Source organism: Lissotriton vulgaris, chromosome 2_1 (assembly GCF_964263255.1).
Source record: "Lissotriton vulgaris chromosome 2_1, aLisVul1.2, whole genome shotgun sequence".
NCBI lineage: Eukaryota > Metazoa > Chordata > Amphibia > Caudata > Salamandridae > Lissotriton > Lissotriton vulgaris.
In genome coordinates this window covers 784,011,263-784,031,977 of record NC_141687.1, presented here as the reverse complement: position 1 = coordinate 784,031,977, position 20,715 = coordinate 784,011,263, and the positions used below count along the sequence as shown (strand labels likewise).

Sequence of the window (20,715 nt, the reverse complement as noted above, 5' to 3'; positions counted from 1 at the left end):
AGTCTCTTCTGGGTCAAGATTATTCTTTTTTAGCAAAGGCTTGATGATGGCCTTTTTCCAGATGGAGGGATAGTTGCCTGTACAAAACATCAAGTTGCAGATGTTTGTAAGGTTAGGGCCCATCAGATCAGGGATCAGTCTAAGAATAGATGGATGGCATGGGTTTTCAGAAGAACCAGATTTGACGGTAGTAATCAGATCCATGATCTGTTCCAGAGAGACCTGGTTAAATTCCGAGAAGCTAGGGATGGATACATTCTCGCTAAGGTCGTCCTTTTAGGTCCCATCCTTCATTTAAGCAGAGAAGTTGGCATACATTTGGTACACCTTTCCTTGAAAGTAGCTGGTCAGGGAACTACAGAGAGATTGGGAAGCCTCCTTGTTAGAATTGAATTAATCTCTGGCCCTGCCAGCTTGGCTTATACCTGGTAAAGCTGTTTAGTGGAGTCTTGGGCAGTTTCGATTTGTCTTAGGTAGTTATTGCTTTTCTCAGTGATTATGAGGCGTTTATACATAGTCAGTGCCTCCTTGTAGAAATGTTTTGCTGCTTCATCATAATCTTGGCGCCAGCGTCTCTCTTGAATCCTTCAACAATGTTTCTCAAGTCTTGGTGGGGCCGAAGGGGTATTCCTGTTTTTAGAGGCAGATTTGAGGGGTACCAGTCTACTAAATCCGTTTTGGAGCCATTCTGTGTAGTTGGTAGTTGCCAACTCAGGATCTTGCCTGGTTTCCTGCTTGGTAGATAATCAGTGTTGTTTAAGACCGGCTTGTTCAAAACTGCTCCAAGTCTTGAACTGTCTGGGGCAAGTGGATCTAGAGTGCTGTGGAATGTTCCTTCGAGACTGGATTTCAAACAGGACCGCACAGAGGTCCGTCCATGTTAGAGGGAGGACGTTCCTTATTGAAAGTTGCTCACTATTCGAGAACAAACCATCCAGCGTGTGGCCAGTAGTGTGTGTGGGACTCATCACTTTTTGGGAGAGTCCTACCAACTCTAATTTTGCGGTCAAGGTTGATGAGTCCTTATGATCATGGGCCTCCAAATGAAAGTTGAAGTCTCCCAGGATCGTAAAGTTGGGTTCTCCCGTGACGGGTTCAAGTAGACTACCCATGGCCAGGGGCGGATTGGCAAGGCGGGCATTCGGGAATGGGCTGAAGGGCCGGTGCCTCAGTGCCCTCTGTGGGCCGTTTTTTTTCTCCCCTGTCCCAGTCCACAGAGAGTGGACTAGGAAAGGGGAGAAAAAAAAACGGCCCACAGAGTGCACGTAGACAGAGACTGAGAAAATGAAAGCCGCCTCGCTGTGCGGCCAGACAGTGATTGTCAGCTGTGGGCTCTCCTTCACCCCTACCCTGCCAAGCAATCAAGCTGAGGCTGGGGTGGGGAGGGGCGATTGTTTGCAATAATCGGCCTCCCTGGGGGCCAGGTGTTTCTCAGGCCTTTGAGCCATTTGCACCTCGGCCCCCTGGCGCCCATGCAGCCCAGAAACGGTGTTAGTCTTATCACCTCGCCCACAGCCCTTCACATTCAGGGCATAGTGGGCGAGGAAGAATGGGTCTTGCTGTGGGGGCCTGGTGATGTTTGGAATTTTTTTGTTTTATTTATTTATTTATTCGATTTTATATAGCGCAGACTTTACCCGAAGGTGTCAGAGCGCTTCACACTAGGAACAGCAATAATACATGAGGAGAAAATTATTAGTGGACAAATTACAAAAGCAAACGTTAAGTTACATGAATTAAAAGTGACAATAGTGAGCAACCAAAATACAAGAGGAGCAAACGGTGCATTACAGGAGGAAAAAGAGATATGTGTGCAGGTTACAAAAGCGTACAAAATACAAGTAGAGGTTTAATACTGCAATTAATGGCAGACACTCCAGCAGAAGAACAAACGTTACGTAGGCAATGGTAGCACTTGTGCAAGTATCTAAAGCTAACAAAAGTGAGAGGTAGCAAACAGTGTGTTACAAGAGAAAAGTGACTTGTGCAAGTTACAAAGGGGTACCATATACAGGTACAAGGGTAATACTACAGTAAATGGTAAATACTCAAACTGCCAGAACACACTGGGAAGGCACTTCCCATGCACCAGCTTCACCTCAGCCCCCCCCCCCCCCCCCCGGCTACCTGGTGCATTACAGGAGGAAAAAGAGATATGTGTGCAGGTTACAAAAGCGTACAAAATACAAGTAGAGGTATAATACTGCAATTAATGGCAGACACTCCAGCACAAGAACAAACGTTACGTAGGCAATGGTAGCACTTGTGCAAGTATCTAAAGCAAACAAAAGTGAGAGGTAGCAAACAGTGTGTTACAAGAGAAAAGTGACTTGTGCAAGTTACAAAGGGGTACCATACACAGGTACAAGGGTAATACTACAGTAAATGGTAAATACTCAAACTGCCAGAACACACTGGGAAGGCACTTCCCATGCACCAGCTTCACCTCAGCCCCCCCCCCCCCCCCCGGCTACCTGGCTACCTTGGATGACCTAGAAAGCTGTGTTTTGTGCTCCCCTGCCAGGACATTTTCCCAAGGCCTGGAGGGTTGATTAATTTACTAATTGCAGGGGCCTTACCTCTGTTCATGTGCTCCTGAGATGAAGGTCTGGGGAGGGCTGAGTAGGTTAGTAATAGCAGGGGCTTTGCTGCTTTTCAGGTGCTCCTGTGCTGGAGGGCTGGAATAATTTTGTGACAAAAAGGGGCCTTGCTATTTTTTTTAGTTGCTCAGCATGTAGGCCATTGTCACCTTGGCCCTGTGTCGTGTGCAAGAACAGTATCCTCCCACTTTCATTCCTTGTCTGTGCAAATGGTGTTTCATGAAAGGGCACGCCCCTTGAATATGGGCCACGCCCCTTAAATATGGGCCACGCCTCTTGAATGTGGGCCACTTTTTTCGTCAGTGCCCGGGCCGAATTGTGATCCCAATCCGACCCTGCCCATGGCTGATAGTAATTACGCCCGCGAGCCAGGAGGACGGTACAGGAGGGTGCCCTTAAAGGATTGGGATTGGGTGAGCATTATCTTAAAGTTAAATGCTTCAAAGACAGTAGAGGGAATTGTCTCTATCTTGGCAGAGAACTTATCGCGGTAAATTAGCGCTAAACCTCCTCCTTTCTTGGGTGTTCTGTCTTGTCTGAGGGTGAAAAAAAAACATTGAAGGTGGCGATACAGAAACCTGGACAGTATGGGGGATCACCCCAAGTTTCTGTGATAAATAGAAGATCCAAATTGTAATTATCTAGGAGGTCCACTATTTCGTATTTGTGTTTAGGGAGAGAGCGTGCGTTTATCAGGGCTGAATGTATTTTTTTCTGTCTTGAGTGGGTCGAGTCCCAATATGTTGTTGGAATCTTGTTGTGGACCTCCAGACTGAACAAGCAGTTAGGGCAGTGTGCTATGGACTGAGTAACTAGGGACATCATGTTCCAACATGTCCACGTCTGTTTGCTGTAGATAGTGTTGTACATGCCCTTTAATTGCTTACTGGTATAAGGTAGCATCTCACCCTGAGCTCCAGTTCTGTTATGGCCAGGGGGCATGGCCCTGGGCCCGGTGTAGGTGCGGACGGGCGCAGACGTGCTTGCCTTCGGCGCACAGACGGGCTTGCCTTCAGCGTGCCCGCTGCGTTTCTCCGCTGCGTAACGGCGCCATTAAGTATTTTATAAGCTTTTATGGCGGGGAGCCGGACCAATCCCAGTGAGGCCATCAACTAGAGCTCTGCCCACGGTCACGCGACCGGATGAAGAGAGACGATTCTCCTCCTCCTCTCCCTCCACTCAATCAGCCCTGGAGCTGCAGTGGACCGGGGAGAGGAAGGTGCCAGAAAATAAAATGCAAATGAGCAAGTAAGCAAATAAATCACACACTCATGTAGTGTGAGAGACATAACTTAAGAATAAAAAGTTTAAAAAGTGGCAAAGGTTGCCTTACAATGCATCTGAGTAAAATGTTGTTTAAACTGTAGCAGCAGTCGCCCTAAAAATTTAAAAGATTCGCTCTGTGCAATACAGTGTTAAGGAGAAGCAAGCTCGCCGCTGCAGCACTAGCCTTCTAGTCCAAAGGTTAGTCAGCCTTTCAGTCCAAAGGTTAGTCAGAAAGGTTAATCAGCGCCATTTTCCTCAACCTTGTTTTCACAAAGACCACACAGAATCCCTTTAGGAACACATAACATCAATTTTGCACAGATGCTAAAAAGAGGGCAAAGCCATCTGCACACTTTTTTCCTGCTTGCATGGCCTACTATAAAAGAGTTGGTGGTGAGGAGGGAGGTTTAGACTAAATACAGTATAACACAGTTTTCACGGTTGCCATGCAACGTCTAGTCAGAGCTGTTATTTTGTATACAAATAGCAACACTTATATAAAGCCTCCAATATTTAGACATATGATGAAGAAAATGTCGTAAAGTAGCCACCAGAAAATGATAAAGCAGCATAATATCACAAAGGAAATATAATAGCAACAATGGGTACCTTGGCTACACGGTTCACTACTCCTGATCACTAGCTGATCAAATGTGAATGCTGTGCAGTTTTTAATTATATATGACAATGAAGAATGTAACAAAAGATTAATTTGGGAAACCTGCTTTGTCTGCAGTTTAGGGGGGGGGTGTAGCTTTTAAGTGGCCTTGCTCATGATCCATTGGTGCTTGTAAAACCAGGTTAACCACCATACGTTCAGGTGGACAGCTCTTGGTACTCTAGAGGTGCAGACAGGGGTTTGTGAATCAGAGCAAAATGTGGCAGGACCTCAGACACAAAGGGCACTAAGGACCTACACAAGACCCGCACAGAACCTCTTCATGCTTCAGGCTTCATTATCATGCAAACCCTTAGGATGTGTCGACCTCTGCACAGCAAGGTACGGTTATGTGGACCATCAGGAGTGCCTGAGGGATATTTCCTCTGGCATCCAGGCATCCAGGCTAATGAGATGGTGATGAGCCTGTACATTAGAATGAACACCCAGAGCATCAGCAAAGGGAGGTAATGTACAAAATTAAAGTGGCCCACCATTAGCGAAATAGATAGCTAAAAATGTGTCCCACATTTGCAAATCAGGCCCGTTCTGAACTTGTAAAGAAACTGTGAATGGGTATTTTTGCAAGGTATGGGAGACTGCATGCATTTATGTTTTCTGCTGGCAATGTTTGTGGTAGTATCAGGGACAACAAAAGTAAATACTGGTCCACCTGGCCAATAAAGCAGGCCCACCCATACACTGTTCTGCCAAATTAGCCCATCGTGCACTGCCTGATTGCCCTATAGACAAGTTCAACTCTGATGTAGACAGATCCGGAGGATATAGGAGTAAGATGGAGGAAAGAGGAATTGGGATTTTTATAGTTTTTTCTTGGGTAACAGCTATCCTCCTTACATCCAATTTTCATGCAAGAAGATGTTTTCAGTCATGTATGGGTAACTTTAATGTTTGGAAACCTGATACGGTGTGAAATCACTAACTTTCATTACAAAAATAAACACAAAGGAGCCCATTAGGATGGCGGGCGGATCGCCCCTGCCGGGTCGGCGGGTGTCTCCCCCGGGCCGGCGGGGGCGATTCGCCCCGCCATCCACACAGCAAAGACCCACCGCTTTATCATGATGGCTGGAGGGTCCGCGGCGGACAGAAAGATCGTCCGCCGGTCGACTCGTCGACCGGCGGAAAAGTTCCTACATATGGTGGCGGTGTCTGAAAGACACCGCCATCCATATTACAATGCTGGCGGTCGTACACCTTTCGGGGGCTCATTACAGGCCCCCAGGGTGAAGGGGGGGTGGGGAGGTGCACATGGGGGTACCTATGGTACCCCCCTCATTGCCATGCACTACTGCCTGCCATGTAGTGAATGGCAACGCTGTGCACAGTCCTTTTCCATTGCGGGTGGGCCTGCAGCCAGCAGATCCACCCACAATGGAAAAGGCACAGGATGCGCCCACCAGTGTCGCGGGCGCATCCTAATGTGCATGGCGGGACCGGCGCAGCATCGGCGGGCCGTCCAGTGCTCCGTTATGGTGGCTGGTGGACATAGTCCAAGTAAGCCTTCCATTCGTATAAATTGGGTAAATTGAGAAACATTCTCTTGGGTAGTAATAACATCATTCATTTATAGTGCTTATAAAGTGCTTATAACGGTATAAGAGTTGTTCAGCCCTACATCTAGAACATGTTATTACTGCATTATACAGTTTACCAATTACAATGCGGCTACGAGACATATACAGTACAATAAAAAATTACATTGTAATGGAAGTTTAGAGGCACCCGTTAAATCTGTTAAGCAAAGACCCTATCATCAGTGTGGCGAATCTCTCAGTTGAATGTCTTGGGGTTCAAGTATGTAGATATGAAGTGTTTAATTTGAACCAGTGGTTGGATGTTGGGTCCACTGAAACTAATTTTTTAGGAACTGGCAATTATTTTTCCTCATCACAAATTTAACGAGAGCAAAACTTAGGAATGTGAAAGACGGAGAAAGAGGGGAAACCCGTCACGAAGGGAGAAAGCAGGCACCTGCAAGAGTGAGACAAAGGGGAGGGAGTGTCTTGTAATAGACGACACAGCCTTGGTAGTCAGTGCTGTCATTCAATTGCACTGGCCGCTGATTTCTGAGAAGAGCTTCTGCAGATATGTACCTGAAAAATTACGGACTGATTTAACTATGCAAACTATGTGTAATATATTGGAAATTATGTCTAAAACTCCATTGTGTCCTATGTCTGTAAGGAAACTTTAAGCTACAAATCACCTACTGTAACATGTTGTAAAAGCTCATTCTTAAAATCATTGGTCTGCATTACCTAATACTGGACATAACAACAACTTTATAATTACTTTTCCTAAAATCATTGTACACTTACCTCCCACGTGAGTGAAAGACGACTTACAGCAACATTACTAAGACCCATGATGAGTGCAAAAAAAGAGTTGAGATTTTTATATTCTTTGCAGCTGAAAAACAAAATATTTTATAAAGGTAAACAGCCATCCTAAGTCAAATCAAAGATATATTTTCAGTATGTTAGCTCTTGACATTACAGACATCAAATAAACATTTTAAATGATTTTTCAATATGCTCAAAAACAGCTATTGCATCTTCTTAGAATTTCATATTAAATTAACTATACAGCAAATTCAGATCACAAGAATAGTTTAGCTTTGTACCAGGAGCTGTTCAAATTCATTTATTATTTTTACATACATTTTCATGATAACCATATTAACATTGAGTGTCAATTCTCAAATGTCCCTTATTTGTCTAAATTAAGCATCTTTACCAAATACATTTAGGAGGAACTTCTGCAGAGCGCAATAATTAACTTGTAGGTCAAATAGGGCATGCTTCTCCTATTTTACTCATCGCCTAGGCCAATGGTTATTCAGATCCCTGTACGTATTAACTACATTCTCCAATTTGTGATTCTTCTTTTTTCATGGCCAAAACAGCAGCATAACCAGTGCTTAATATGTGTTGAAGGTTGCAGGTGGTGGACATGGACTGCAGACTTTGACCGAATGGTTCCAGAATATCTTTATCAAAATATTGTCTGACAGAAATACCTTGTTCTAAATGTTGTTTACTAACACATTGCCTCAGTGATTTTTAGGATACAATATGTCTGTTGGTCAATATTTTTGCTAACTATACTGCAACAAACAACCAAAAGGAGAAAGGCGGGGAAGAAAGATAAGAAAACATTGATAATAAGAGAGGAGAGCTGAAAAGGTACCTGAAAGAGTGAGATAAAGGGTGTTGGAAAAAGACGCATGAATCAAAGCAAGGCAACTTTGGTATTCAGCAACCCTGCCATTCGACAGCACTGGTGACGAACTCCCTAAGAAATCGGAGGAAGCACAGGGTATATATCTATGTCTTCCACATTAGTTGGAATGGTATGAGGTTCACTACTCTTCCTTCAACCTTTCGGTTTTCTCTATCATATTTTATGTAGCCGTACTTCAATGCTTATGTTTCCTGGGTTTGAATGATACCACCACTGCACCACTGCAGCACACATAGAAGGTGCAAATCACCATTATTGATTGTTTATGTGCAGGACGGCATCCCTGCAGCACAGGAACCCTTGCAACATGGCGGCACGGTGCCTGCCATAGCCCCAGGCAGCTTTTTCTGCACTAGCGATAGGGAAAATACAGGGGTGCGCCATATTCTTGTGAATACGGCGCTTTACTGCGTTTCAAAAATATTGGGGCGCGGCGCTGCCAAATTTGCCGCAGCTCTTTGCTCCGACATTTACTTGTGAATAAGTATTTTAGGCCATACTGTAATAGTACGCCAGGAATGCCACATCAGGCACCAGTTTCTAGGTACCTGTATTATTACTTTTTTTAAGGCTGCTCAATCCATCCTTCAATACATTCCTCTGGCAGGGGAAGAAACCCAGAATATCACTGACTAAGCTACAACTATCTAAAGAAAAGGGCGGTCTGGGTCTCCCTAACTTCAGGAATTACCAAACAGCATTTCTATGCAAACAAGGAGCCAACTGGTTGACCGCACATCCGGACTATACACCGGCTTGGCTAGATATAGAGAGGTCACTCATCGACAAAATGCCTTTATCTACTCTCCTTACCATGGATCTCTCCCATCTTCCTCACTCTCGATATATTCTCCTCAACACCAGACAAGCCCTCCTGAGATTGCACCTCCCACATAAATTGAGAGTACATAAATCTAATATAGCCTCCTTGTGGCGAACCCCCTCTCTAAGGATTGACAGCACTATGCTCCATTGAGAGCTCTGGTCTCAGAAAGGTATAAACTTAGTAAAAGACCTTTATGCGGGCCCCAATCCGCTACCCTTCTCAATTCTTCAGAACACAATTTAACACCCATGGATTTTTACGACTTTCTAAAATTGAAAGCTCTCCTCTCAGCACGCTCCATTAAACCTTGTGACCCTCCGCTCACTTCTCAACTCTCACGATTTTTGAAAGCGGGTCATACTGTTTCTAAAATGTATAAACTTCTTCTACCTAACCCTAGGAAATCACACAAACGTAATGAGGCTAATTTGGAATCTGAACCCAAATCCACCAATATTCCGTTTGAATGGGATAACATTTATAGCACGGCCTTCTCGAACAAAATATCACCTATCCTGTCTCAGACTAAATATATGCTACTCAATAGGTCATACTGGACTCCTGAAAAACTTTTTAAACTGCACTTAAAAGATACTCCGACATACTGGAACTCCGCTGTTGGAGACCTTGCTCACTTGTTCCTCACCTGCCCCACTCTGCAGCTTTACTGGGATAGCATTTAGAAATGGATAGAACACATATTCAACATCTACCCCCCTAGAAAATGTTCATATGTCTTATTAGGCGTTCTTGATCCAACACTAGTCAACAACAATGACCGACAACTGATGGATCTTTTTCTCACCTTAGCCTGTAAAGTAGTATTATGCAAATGGAAGAATTCTAGGGATGTATCCTTTAGAATTTGGCAAGAGTGGCTGTCCTTCTTAAGAGGTGCGGACAACCAGGCTCTCCATACCTCCCCGTGGCGTAAGACTAACCGGAGACTCTGGAAGTCCTTAGACGCCTCATCATTTTCGTTTGACCCTCTATGATTCCATCCTATTGTGGTACTTTATGGATCTGCATTGTGACTTCATTGTATTGTATGTAACCACACTGCTTTTTCATATGGTCACCTATGCCAGATATCTTCGTTTGCTGCTGTTTTCTCATCAAGAGACTTTCATGTAGATGCTGGGCGCAATCTACACGCACTTGGCTGTACCAACATGTTTGTAATAATTGTCATATAACTATTATTAAATAGGTTGGGCCCATTTCCCTCTGACATTTCATTTCCTTTCTTTTGTTTTAATTCCTTTATTTCCGCTGTTTCATTCATGTATGTATTTTTTTCTTTGTATTTGTATTTTCAATAAAAATGATTTGAATACAAAAAAAGAATTGTACACAACATTCAATCCAGCACAGTTGAAAGTGCAGCTAAATGAGGAAATTACATTTTTATTGTGTGTGCTTTTTCATCTGTGGAGAAAATATTGTTTTGCCTATGGAGAAATCCCTTTCTCTATAACACCAACATATCTGGGGTGATCCTTACCCTTCCTTGGCTTGAGTAACTTTCCAACCATTTCTAGGGTGGGAAAGGGTCTAATTTCAGCTTGCGAATGCCCACAAATACATACATGTGTACGGCATTCACAAACATACAAAGCACAACACACCATGTAAAACCCTCTTCCCACCCATTGCGGGTGTGATTTATTATTGCACATTTCTCTGCACTTGTAGTGGAGATAATCACAGCAGTAAATACATTTACATATGCCAATAATTCTTTTGTGAAGTCCTGACCGGTTTAAATGAGGTATTTGTGATCGTAAACATATATTTATGGTCGAAAATACTTTGCAATAGTCTCATGAGCACTCAATTCAGCAAAAGGACAGGGGAAGTGGAAGTGACATCACACCCTATTTGAACTATACATTCACTCGCACACATGCTTACACATTAACACACAATCACACATTCACACACTCTCTCTCTCTCACATAAACACACAGTCATGTGCGCGCATGCACACAACACATATTTAAACGCATGCTTTACTTACTTCAGTTGCCAGGGAGGGTTATATTCTAGCTAATTGTAGTCAATTTTTATTAAACTAATAGTGAATAATAAATTATTACCTAACGTAACATTTCCTATAACAGATCAAGGCAGACGGATACTAATCTGGCTTGGCATGGTTCAGTTGGTCTGGTGTAGTAAATCTCAGGTTCCTAAAATTACAAACATTTTTCATAAAAAATTCTGAAAATCCATGATATCTACAAACGATAAATTTCCCAGAGCTCAGCAAATCTAAAATGTATAGTTTTCCCAAACTGTTTTGTTGATTCCCCTGACAATTTTTTAATTGTGTAATGAACATGCAGCGTTCATACTTACTGAGCCGCAATTTTAATAAACTTCTTTATAAGCTGAACCCGCTTGCTGACTTGAAGGCAAAGGCAGATCTCTGTGACCACCCAGAACTGAATTTCATTAAATCTTCGCAGAAAAAGGTCCAAATTTCCAGTTGTCTTTTTAAAATTGTGCCGCCCAAATGTGTAGTAGATCAGTTCCAGCTGGTAAAATTGAGAACATGCTGAAGTTATTATTCCGGGAGTTACTTGGAATGACTTTTCATACGTAGGATGAAAACAATCTTGTAGAAATTATAAATTGAATTTGATCTCTGGAAGCATGCCACTATATTTAAATTGCGGTTACTTTCTAAGATCACATATACAAGTCAAACAGTCACCTGTGTATTTCCTAAAGACATGGTTGGAACATATGCTTATGACAAATCAGTTTATTGTTGACATTTCATCAATACAGTATTGTTTGGTTACATCAAAGCAGCCAACACGTTTTTCACCTTACCAAAGGGCTTTTTCAAGGTTGCATAAGATAACGTCAAATTATAGATTTACGCAATTCACAAAATACATAGCACACAAATTACACCAAGCCCATGTGTGGTAAACAATACAAACTCCAGAGAAAGGATTCCTGTTGAGGTTGTAGAGGTTATACCAATGTAAAACAAATTGGTTTTAAAACAAAAAGTAGAAAAATCAAAGGAATAACAATAGAAATATAAGTTGAGCAGCGTTCCTGGGGAATCCCAATGTACTGCAAGACATTTTACATGTGCAAGGAAGGTGACTGCATACGGATGAAGCAGGTGAATAATTGTGCTGCTCTTACTGGTACTAATCATTCTACCCCCTGTCTTGATACACGGGCTACTCACTCTGATATGTATCACCACATAGGACCACTTTGAAGTGCACAAATGTAGTGAACTTGGGAACAAAGAAAGAGAAGCTTGTAGCAAATGCTTATCAGTTCTCTATCTTGAAAATATTCAAAAACACACATGGGACTTAAATAGTCTCTAAAGCGCTCTCACTGATAGGTCACTTTGCTATAAAGGCATATGAAGATACTGATGTGCCTTATGCTATTACAATACAAAGAAACCCTGAATTCCTCTAAACAGTGCTTTGCGGGCCACAACCAATTCATTTGGAGCACTTATCGATCCTGAAATCAGTTTATGTCTCCTAACAGACGAATAAGATGCCTTCTCTTCTGAGCCTGTTCGAAGGAGGCTATTTACTAGACTTAGGCCAGAAAGCTCTTCAATATACCCCCTTGGAACAGTCAGGTACTGTAAGAAATTGCAAGTATTATTTGAGAAGGGTGAGTACCCACCTCAGACAATAATCACAAACCTTATCGGGGTGAGCCAGTATAGTCAATAAATTAACCTGAGTTCAACCCCCTACCAACTATGGCTCGGAGAAGACAGGCTTAATTTAGAGGCAAGGTGTAAAATATTAATGTGGAATTCAAACAGTAATAAAGTCAAAAACCAACAGAATAAAAATTCCAAACCCATTTAGAAAATATAGGAATTTTAGTAAAACAATGACACCAAAATAACAAAAATTTAATAGCAGGAACAGAAGTTATGATTTTTTAAAGATTAGCTGTCAAAATGGTGCCAAAAAGTGTAGAGAGACAACCGCGGCCCTCTGGTTGCGCTTGACCAGTATTAGGGTGAAAGTTAAGGCTGGCCACAATGGAGCAGGGGTTGGACACAGAAACCATTTTTACTGGCTGAAGGTATTACCTTTGTACTTAAAAATGTTTTTGGAAGTTGAAAGTCTTCAACATGTTCTGGCAGCATGCTGAAGTTGAAGATAGATCGCTGGTGACAAATTGAAGTCTCAGTGAAGTCTCAGTTTAGACAGGAAAAGTTTTGAGCGGGAAATGTGCTGAGTTCACACCCCAGGAGCCCTCAATGTTTACCTGATAACTTTGGTGACTTCATACGGGGGAGCTCTTGATGATCATCCTTTTTTGGAGCTCGGATTTCCTCATTGGGGTAAGGAGGAGGTGAAGTTGGTTCGACTTTGTCTGATTCCAGCACCAAAGTCTCATTCCAAGGGGCTTGCTGCTGTGGGGAAGAACATAGCAGTAGCTATGGGGACCTTTGGCCCAGATGTGATGCTTTTTTGTTGGACTAGTTTAGCAGGCTGGTCCCGGAACCCCACCAGTTCACAGAGCAGAGAGTTGCCAAAATGTTTCTAAGTCCCAGGTTGAGCGCTGGGCAGGAGGAGTACACTTTAACAGCAGCTAACGGTCCAGGACCTTGGGGGCAGCACTAGGGGTCAGGACTCACTCCAAAAGAGGCCAGCATCAGGGTTCAAGGCAGTTCCAGTTGGAATTGGTCAGCTGAGAATGCAGGAAAAAACCTATTGAAACTTGTTGTGTCACTGTAGCTCAATCCTAAAGTCAGACTTATGAGCCTTGGATTCATTTCTAGATTCCTGAGTACAAGGAAAGCAGTTCTAGTGTTCTCAGGGCTTCAGACAGCAAGTCAGTCTGCTTCTCAATCTTCTTAAGATCCAGCAGAGTTTTCTACATGGTACTGGGGATGCCAAATTAAGATCCAGCACCAGCCTGTGTGTGTGGAAACTTCTGCCACTTCCTAACTAATGGGTTAATAGTTCTACTTTTCAAGCACATCATGTGTGTTTTACTGTAACCAATGCCCCTTTCCCCTTAATCTAATATGGCAGAACCTTTCTCTCTCTGGTCAGATCTACTGTACCCACCCAGAGGTGTGGCTATAACAAATGGCAACTCCTCTGCTAAGGTCACTCAAATCCGGTTCTTGGGCAACTTCCCATCCTACTGGTATTGGTGCCACGTGACTATGAGGACAACAGAGGGGTTAGGCCAAGGTTTGAGCTACTTCTGCCTGTGACAGGGTAGGCATCCTTTCAAGGTAATCAAGCAAGTCAGGGTTCTGGGCAAAGCCGCCAGGCCATCCTATCAAGAGAAGAAAATCTCCTCACACCCAAGACATATTGTCCCAGACCTGGGAGTAATTTCCACCTCAATACAGAGGGATCATCTGCTGCCAGGAGATAGTTGACATATTACAGTAAGGCATCCAGAGATTTTCGGTAGGAAAAAGTAAACTCTTTCTTAATACCTCTACAAAATTCGATTTTACAGGTAACTTGAATTTTGAATAACTTTTGAAATGAGTAGTTGAATGATTTTTCTAGCTGCCACCGACCTGAAATTAGGAATACTGAGGGTAATAATGCCATCCAGTGTCTTCCTGTGAAGGCAGCCAGCCTTTCGACAGTGAAAATAGATTTTAGGCCTTTACACAGAAAGGACATGCGTAACATTAAACAGTTACTTGTCCTCCCTTAAAATACCCTGCTTGCCTTAGGGGTGGCTTATTAACATTTAAAAGAAACGGTTAGGTATGTTAAAAGGGTTTATTTTGACAGCTTGAATTTTAAACCTTAAAAGTGCACTGCTAAGCTACAATGGTGGCTGGTTTGCAGGGTCACTGCATTGGGTGGCACAATAGGAGCTGTAGCCTACCAGTTACAATATACTTACATGCCATGGGTACACTCTGTACCATACACAAGGGACTTATAAACAGGGAAAATATGCCAAACATGTGTATAACAATTTCAACATGCTAAAAGGGGTTGTAACCGGTGTTATACAGAGTTATATGGCCAACAAACGTATGATTAAGCAATAGGCAATCACATCCAGGATGGATGGCCTTGCAAACAGTTACATGTAATGGGGTGACCCTGTAACCCTCAGAACCTGGGTGGGTAATAGAACAATAATAATGGTTCTGTCGGACTGAAATACACAGTAATATAGTATTTCCTGGTTTGTTACTCACAACATCCGTCCCTATAAGGGTACAACGATAGCGGTACCTATACCAATATGAAACAGAACACACTGACCACACTGACCACAATGAAGATTAGAGTAAAGTTTTAGTCATATACTTTTATCTTCTCTGAATTGTATTAAAACATTGATTATAGCTGTCCAGACAAACACAAAACATATATACCACATACATTTTGAGTAGGACTCATATACATTTAAAACAACATACAAAATTGTCAAGTCACGAAATTATTAGTAGCATCAACTATAAGAGCAATAATCCACTAGGCATATCAATTAATTCTTGGTTCCTAGTAGATTTTATAAAGTTGATTTCACGATAGAGAAAATGCGTCAACGTTTCGACCCTGGGGGGCGATGTGCTGGTTGTGCGCATCAGGGGCGGGTCTTCATCAGGACTGTACGGTTGTGGGACAGCCTTTTCTGGACCTCGGCTTCTCTTAGGTACCTGGTCCTATATATGTAGTATTGGTGATCAGCCGACTCAGCCAATATCAGAATAATTCTTAGATCTTCTGAGAACCGGATCTGCAGATCAGGTTCTCAGAAGGAAGGAGTTAGACCGTGACACCTGTTTTACATATCACGGACACAACGCCTTACCGATCGTGTCAACGCTGTATAAATAATCAATACAGAGATCTAAGAATTATTCCGATATTGGCTGAGTCGGCTGATCACCAATACTACATATATAGGACCAGGTACCCAAGAGAAGCCGAGGTCCAGAAAAGGCTGTCCCACAACCGTACAGTCCTGATGAAGACCCGCCCCTGATGCGCACAACCAGCACATCGCCCCCCAGGGTCGAAACGTCAACGCATTTTCTCTATCGTGAAATCAACTTTATAAAATCTACTAGGAACCAAGAATTAATTGATATGCCTAGTGGATTATTGCTCTTATAGTTGATGCTACTGATAATTTCGTGACTTGACAATTTTGTATGTTGTTTTAAATGTATATGAGTCCTACTCAAAATGTATGTGGTATATATGTTTTGTGTTTGTCTGGACAGCTATAATCAATGTTTTAATACAATTCAGAGAAGATAAAAGTATATGACTAAAACTTTACTCTAATCTTCATTGTGGTCAGTGTGTTCTGTTTCATATTGGTATAGGTACCGCTATCGTTGTACCCTTATAGGGACGGATGTTGTGAGTAACAAACCAGGAAATACTATATTACTGTGTATTTCAGTCCGACAGAACCATTATTATTGGCCTTGCAAACAGGGCAACATTTCTATCAATCTTTCAACACAACCCAGTGGCTTTCTCACTGGTGCATCATGGTTAGATGAGTGACCTTTTGTATGACCTCTCTTACTTCCCTGTTTGGATTACAGGACTGTTGTCATCTGTGAAGGGAAGTTAGGAGTCATGTGTGGATGGAACGATATGCTGATGAGAATGCATGTAAGTGCAAAACTTAGCAAGTATGACAAAGTTTTTGTATCTAGCTCATTGCTTTTATCCTGATCAATTGCCAGTTTGCAGGATCGTACTGCCAGGTCAGATTATTTAGTGAAGCTTGGTACAGCACATGCCAACTATATGATGAATCTGACGTTTGTGATTGCAGTACACAAATAGACATCTGTGTGCATTTTGTAAAATGATACATACACAGTTGATGTTCCCTATGGCACCAAAGAAAACAAACATTGCATAGAAGGGGAAAAAAGCCAGGTACTACCACGGATGGCAAGAGTATCCTGGCAATGGTAATATGTGGGAACAGCTGGAAAAGTTGCTAAAGGAGGCTAGAACATTTCATACCTTTAGAGTCCTGATCTCTATAACTGTATCTCTATTGTGTGCTGGGTTCTTTCCTGCAGCATTTTGGAATCCTCTGGGCTTTTTGGTGGCAGGCTGCAGCTTGGTGCCCTGGAATGTTCATGGTGGAAGCACATATCACACAGGAGAGGATGTGAAGACCTGTCCTGCCTGCTGTTTCCACTCTACCCATTTTATTAGGCCAGCGGCAGTGCAGGGCCAATAAAGACAGAGTCACATTTTATACATTTTGCAGTGTGCTTTGTAAAATGTAACAGTTTTTTAGCAAAAGAGGTGATTTCACAATTTCTTTTTGCAAACCACAACATCGTAATACCCGGGTAGTTTTGCTGTTGGACTTCTGTTTATGTAATAGTACTGTGACATTAATTTATATGATAAGAAGTGATGTTAAAATGCACACGTGAGATAAAAGAGAGAGAAACATTTGATAAATTAGATGATGCCAGTCCATACTTCATGTACGCAGCTGAAAAGGTCCCAGTCATGGATTGTCATCTGGTATGCTAAGTCCTTTGAGCTCATCATTTCGAAGGATCCTATGGTGCCTGCCGAGGGTCCTTCTTGGTCTGCTAGTGGCGTCTACAGACAAAACAAAGGAGATAGTGAACTTGATCATACCGCAAACTGGGCAGCTCATTCATCTAAATATGGACCAATATGGACCAGTAAATATAGCAATAGAACAGTAATGTCATTGTGACATTTTGACTATCTGACTGTAATGCATTGTCTAAAATAGCAGCAAGCACCAGTTTACCCAGAATGCATTTCATGTTGGATGTTAAGTTTTGAACAATTCCCGTCATCATTCTATAGACCTGTAATGAAAATCGAGGTAATGCAGTATTTTAGCACTTAGAAACGGTGTATGAAAATAATTGGTCCCAAATAGTAGAATATTCAGCCCATGCTTGGATCAGTCTACTAACATGCAGCTTCCAATATTCCCATTCATGGAGATTTATTTTCAGCATCAAGTATTCTTTGACCTATTTTCCCTCTTCCAATTAATAAATGTCAAATATTGCAAATAATGTTACATAAAATGCCTATTCAAGAGGGTATGATAACTATGCTACACTGCCCTTATTTGCTGTCTGACCTTATTGTTTTCCCGCTTGAGTGTCCATGGGAAGCAAGACATGATGTTTGCTGCCCAAGTTGGTGTATCTCTCCATGTTGTCTAAGTGGAGCAGACAACAGTTCTACAGCCCTACAGCCAACACAGAAGCGTTTAGTGAATACATACTTTTCTTCTGCCAGCTCAGGCCTCAGCTAGAGAACAAATGATTGACAAGAACTGATACGGTTGACCGGGAAACTATGCCTCCAGATATGCACGCAACAAGCTATCCCTGCTTGTGATGTCTGCATTGGGCTTTGATAAATGTACGTCCCACTAAGCTCTCCATTTGGCCTAGCCAAGGAGCGGTCTGAAAACCAGACAGACCCTGCTCAGGAAGTCAGACTTTTCTGTCCTAGAACACATATCCTTCTGACCATTTGGTGCCTCCTGTCCTATCTCTACTTTGGAAAAGGCCATGAAGAAACGGCTTTGACAGATTGGTTAGTGTTAAATATTTTGAACCCTACTTGAATGAGTTAATAACAAGCCCATCAGGTTCACTTTATTACATTCATATGTACTTCAGAAGAAGTGCCACAATACCAGGCAGAATACAACCATTAACAGTGTTCTTTGTTACTGTTTCCTCTAGCATAGGTTCTGGAGACGCCATCATGTTGTGCCACCAAGTAGCTGTCCGCCCCGAGAGCAAGGGTCAGCTTAATACAACTTGCATGAAGAATGCATTGAGTGAAAGGGACTTGGCCAATGTTAAAACCCTCTCTGAAATATACTAAGCCCATTTAAAGACTCTGAAAAGGTTTTCCAAATCCTAAAATGAGGTTAGGAAACTACAAAGAATCAGTATTTGGAAGGGGCATGTAAAGGCATTATTTTCAAATCCTGATGCTTTTTGTATGTATTAATGTTTTGCAATCTAAATCCTGTCACAAAACAGTAATTATTTACCATCAGTTCAAAGGAGGTGGTGACCAATTTGGATACTAGAGGGGGCCCTGAAGGGAGCCCTTCCCCTTTGTGAATGTGGCAAAAACATTTTAGGAGTAGGCAGTGGTCCCTGGTAACTCTGCCTGCTCCTAAGAAATGTTTGTAGAAGCTTTCATTTTCTTTTTAAACACATCCGGTTTTCCTTTTAACAAAAAGAAATTGCTTTATTAAAAAAATAACAGACTTAGTGACCAGCTTAACTTCGGCCACCATGCACATGACTGTAGCTAATCATAGCAGGTCACAAATTGTGACCTGCTGGATTAATATTTTTGACGTAGGTTGAATTTTGACCCACTATGATTTGGTATTTTGTGAACTGACCTAACATTACATAGGTTGGTTCACAAAATACAAGTGCATTGAATAACAGTCAGAACGAAAATTGCAACCATTTTTACCAAATCTTGTTTTATACATGAAGCCCTTAGAGTCCAGGACTCACTCAAGCAGAGACCCCTAGCACAGTCTGGTCCAGGTCCACTCACCACCAGTAAAGTGGTCACATCAGGAAATGGCCTCTTGCATCTTTTTGTGTCCTTCTAGCTGCACAAGGGTTCAGCCAACTGAACCTTGGAGTCCACTTCTCAGTCCTGGCCCAGCCCTTCAGGTGTTCACAAAGGTCACAGAGCGCAGGCATACAGTGCACCATCCTGAACGTTGCACCATCGTCAGGGAAAATCAACACTGCAAACCTTTCAGGCCCTGGAGGAAGCTGGAGGCCCACCCAAATGAGCAGCCCTTTCAACTCAATCCACACCAAACTGGTTGTATGACCAACTTCCCTTAAGCCATAATCCATAAAACAGTAATCCAACTCTCCATTCTAAATAAAGCGGAATACTCTACCTTTGAATACCTTGACCTTGAACTTAAGGACAAAGGCTCCCCTCCTATCAAACTGCACACTAGCTACCACCCACCTAGTGATCGCCCCCTTTTTGCTGAAGAGCTAACGGACCTACTCATCCAGTTCTCCCTCACTGACTCGAAGGATGTGGTTCTGGGCGATAACAACATTCATTGGAATAATACAGAAGACTCCACAGTGAGGCACCTCTCTAAATTTCTTGAGATGAATGACCTAAAGCAACTCTGCAACAAACCAACCCACATCAAAGGTGCTACTCTTGACGCTATCATATCAAGCAATTAACTTGTCTCCCTTAAGGACATTGTTCCTATTGACTGGTCCAAGCACCATCTCATTCTGTTCAACATCAAGACCATTGTCAAATACCCCTCGATCTTAACTTACAAACCTAAGCTATGGACCAGAAACCTTAAACAAATCCCTGTGAATGAACTTGAGTCAAATTTGTATGTACAACTTCAACGGCTCCCACACTTCCAAAATGCAAATGAACTCACTACCCACTTCAAAATGGCGATAACTGAAGTTCTCGACCAAGTTGCTCCACTCAAGCTAAAACAACAAAGAACAATCCAATCAAAATTTTGGTTTAAAATAGAACTCAACAACAAAAGAAGGCAACTTAGACTAGCGGAAAGAACTTGGAGGCAAAACCCCATTTCTTCACATTTAACTCTCCTGAGAACGGCAAGGTTAGCTTACAAGAAGCACATTTTTAGAGAAAAAAAGCCTAATTTTTCCGTATCCAACTTGGTCTGGCAAAGAAAAGGCCCGGAGAACTCTTTAACATTGTCAAAAGACAAACCTCAGCTGCACCACTTGAAATAACAGCCTCTAAGTAACAATGTGATGAAAATGCCAACTTCCTCACTAATAAAATCGCTAAAATTGATCAATCCTTCTGTCAAATCACTGCCCTTCATCCCGGGCAAATTTCTTTTAATGATGCCCTTCTCCCTACGACAACACAACCACCTGAGTCCTTCAACAAACTTTAAACTCCTATTTGAATCGAGGTCAACCTTTGAAACTCCCAACTGAAAAAAGAAGCCAAGTGGTCACATTTCAAACACCTGACGGAGCTCGAAGTCTTCAATATCATAGCCAAATTAAAACCGACCTCACACAC

At 42.4% G+C, this 20,715-nt stretch overlaps 1 protein-coding gene across 1 annotated transcript in view; it reads right to left on the bottom strand.

The window, feature by feature from the left end:
- Positions 1-20,715, bottom strand: part of RAPGEF4 (Rap guanine nucleotide exchange factor 4) — a 1,206,373-nt gene that overhangs the window by 166,627 nt on the left and 1,019,031 nt on the right. Inside the window, exons 24-26 of the mRNA XM_086956142.1 lie at positions 17,092-17,217; positions 10,979-11,157; positions 6,867-6,957 (exon numbers count right to left, since the gene is read on the bottom strand). Of these exons, the coding sequence (XP_086812268.1) occupies positions 6,867-6,957; positions 10,979-11,157; positions 17,092-17,217 (396 nt within the window). The remainder of the gene's footprint in view (positions 1-6,866; positions 6,958-10,978; positions 11,158-17,091; positions 17,218-20,715) is intronic.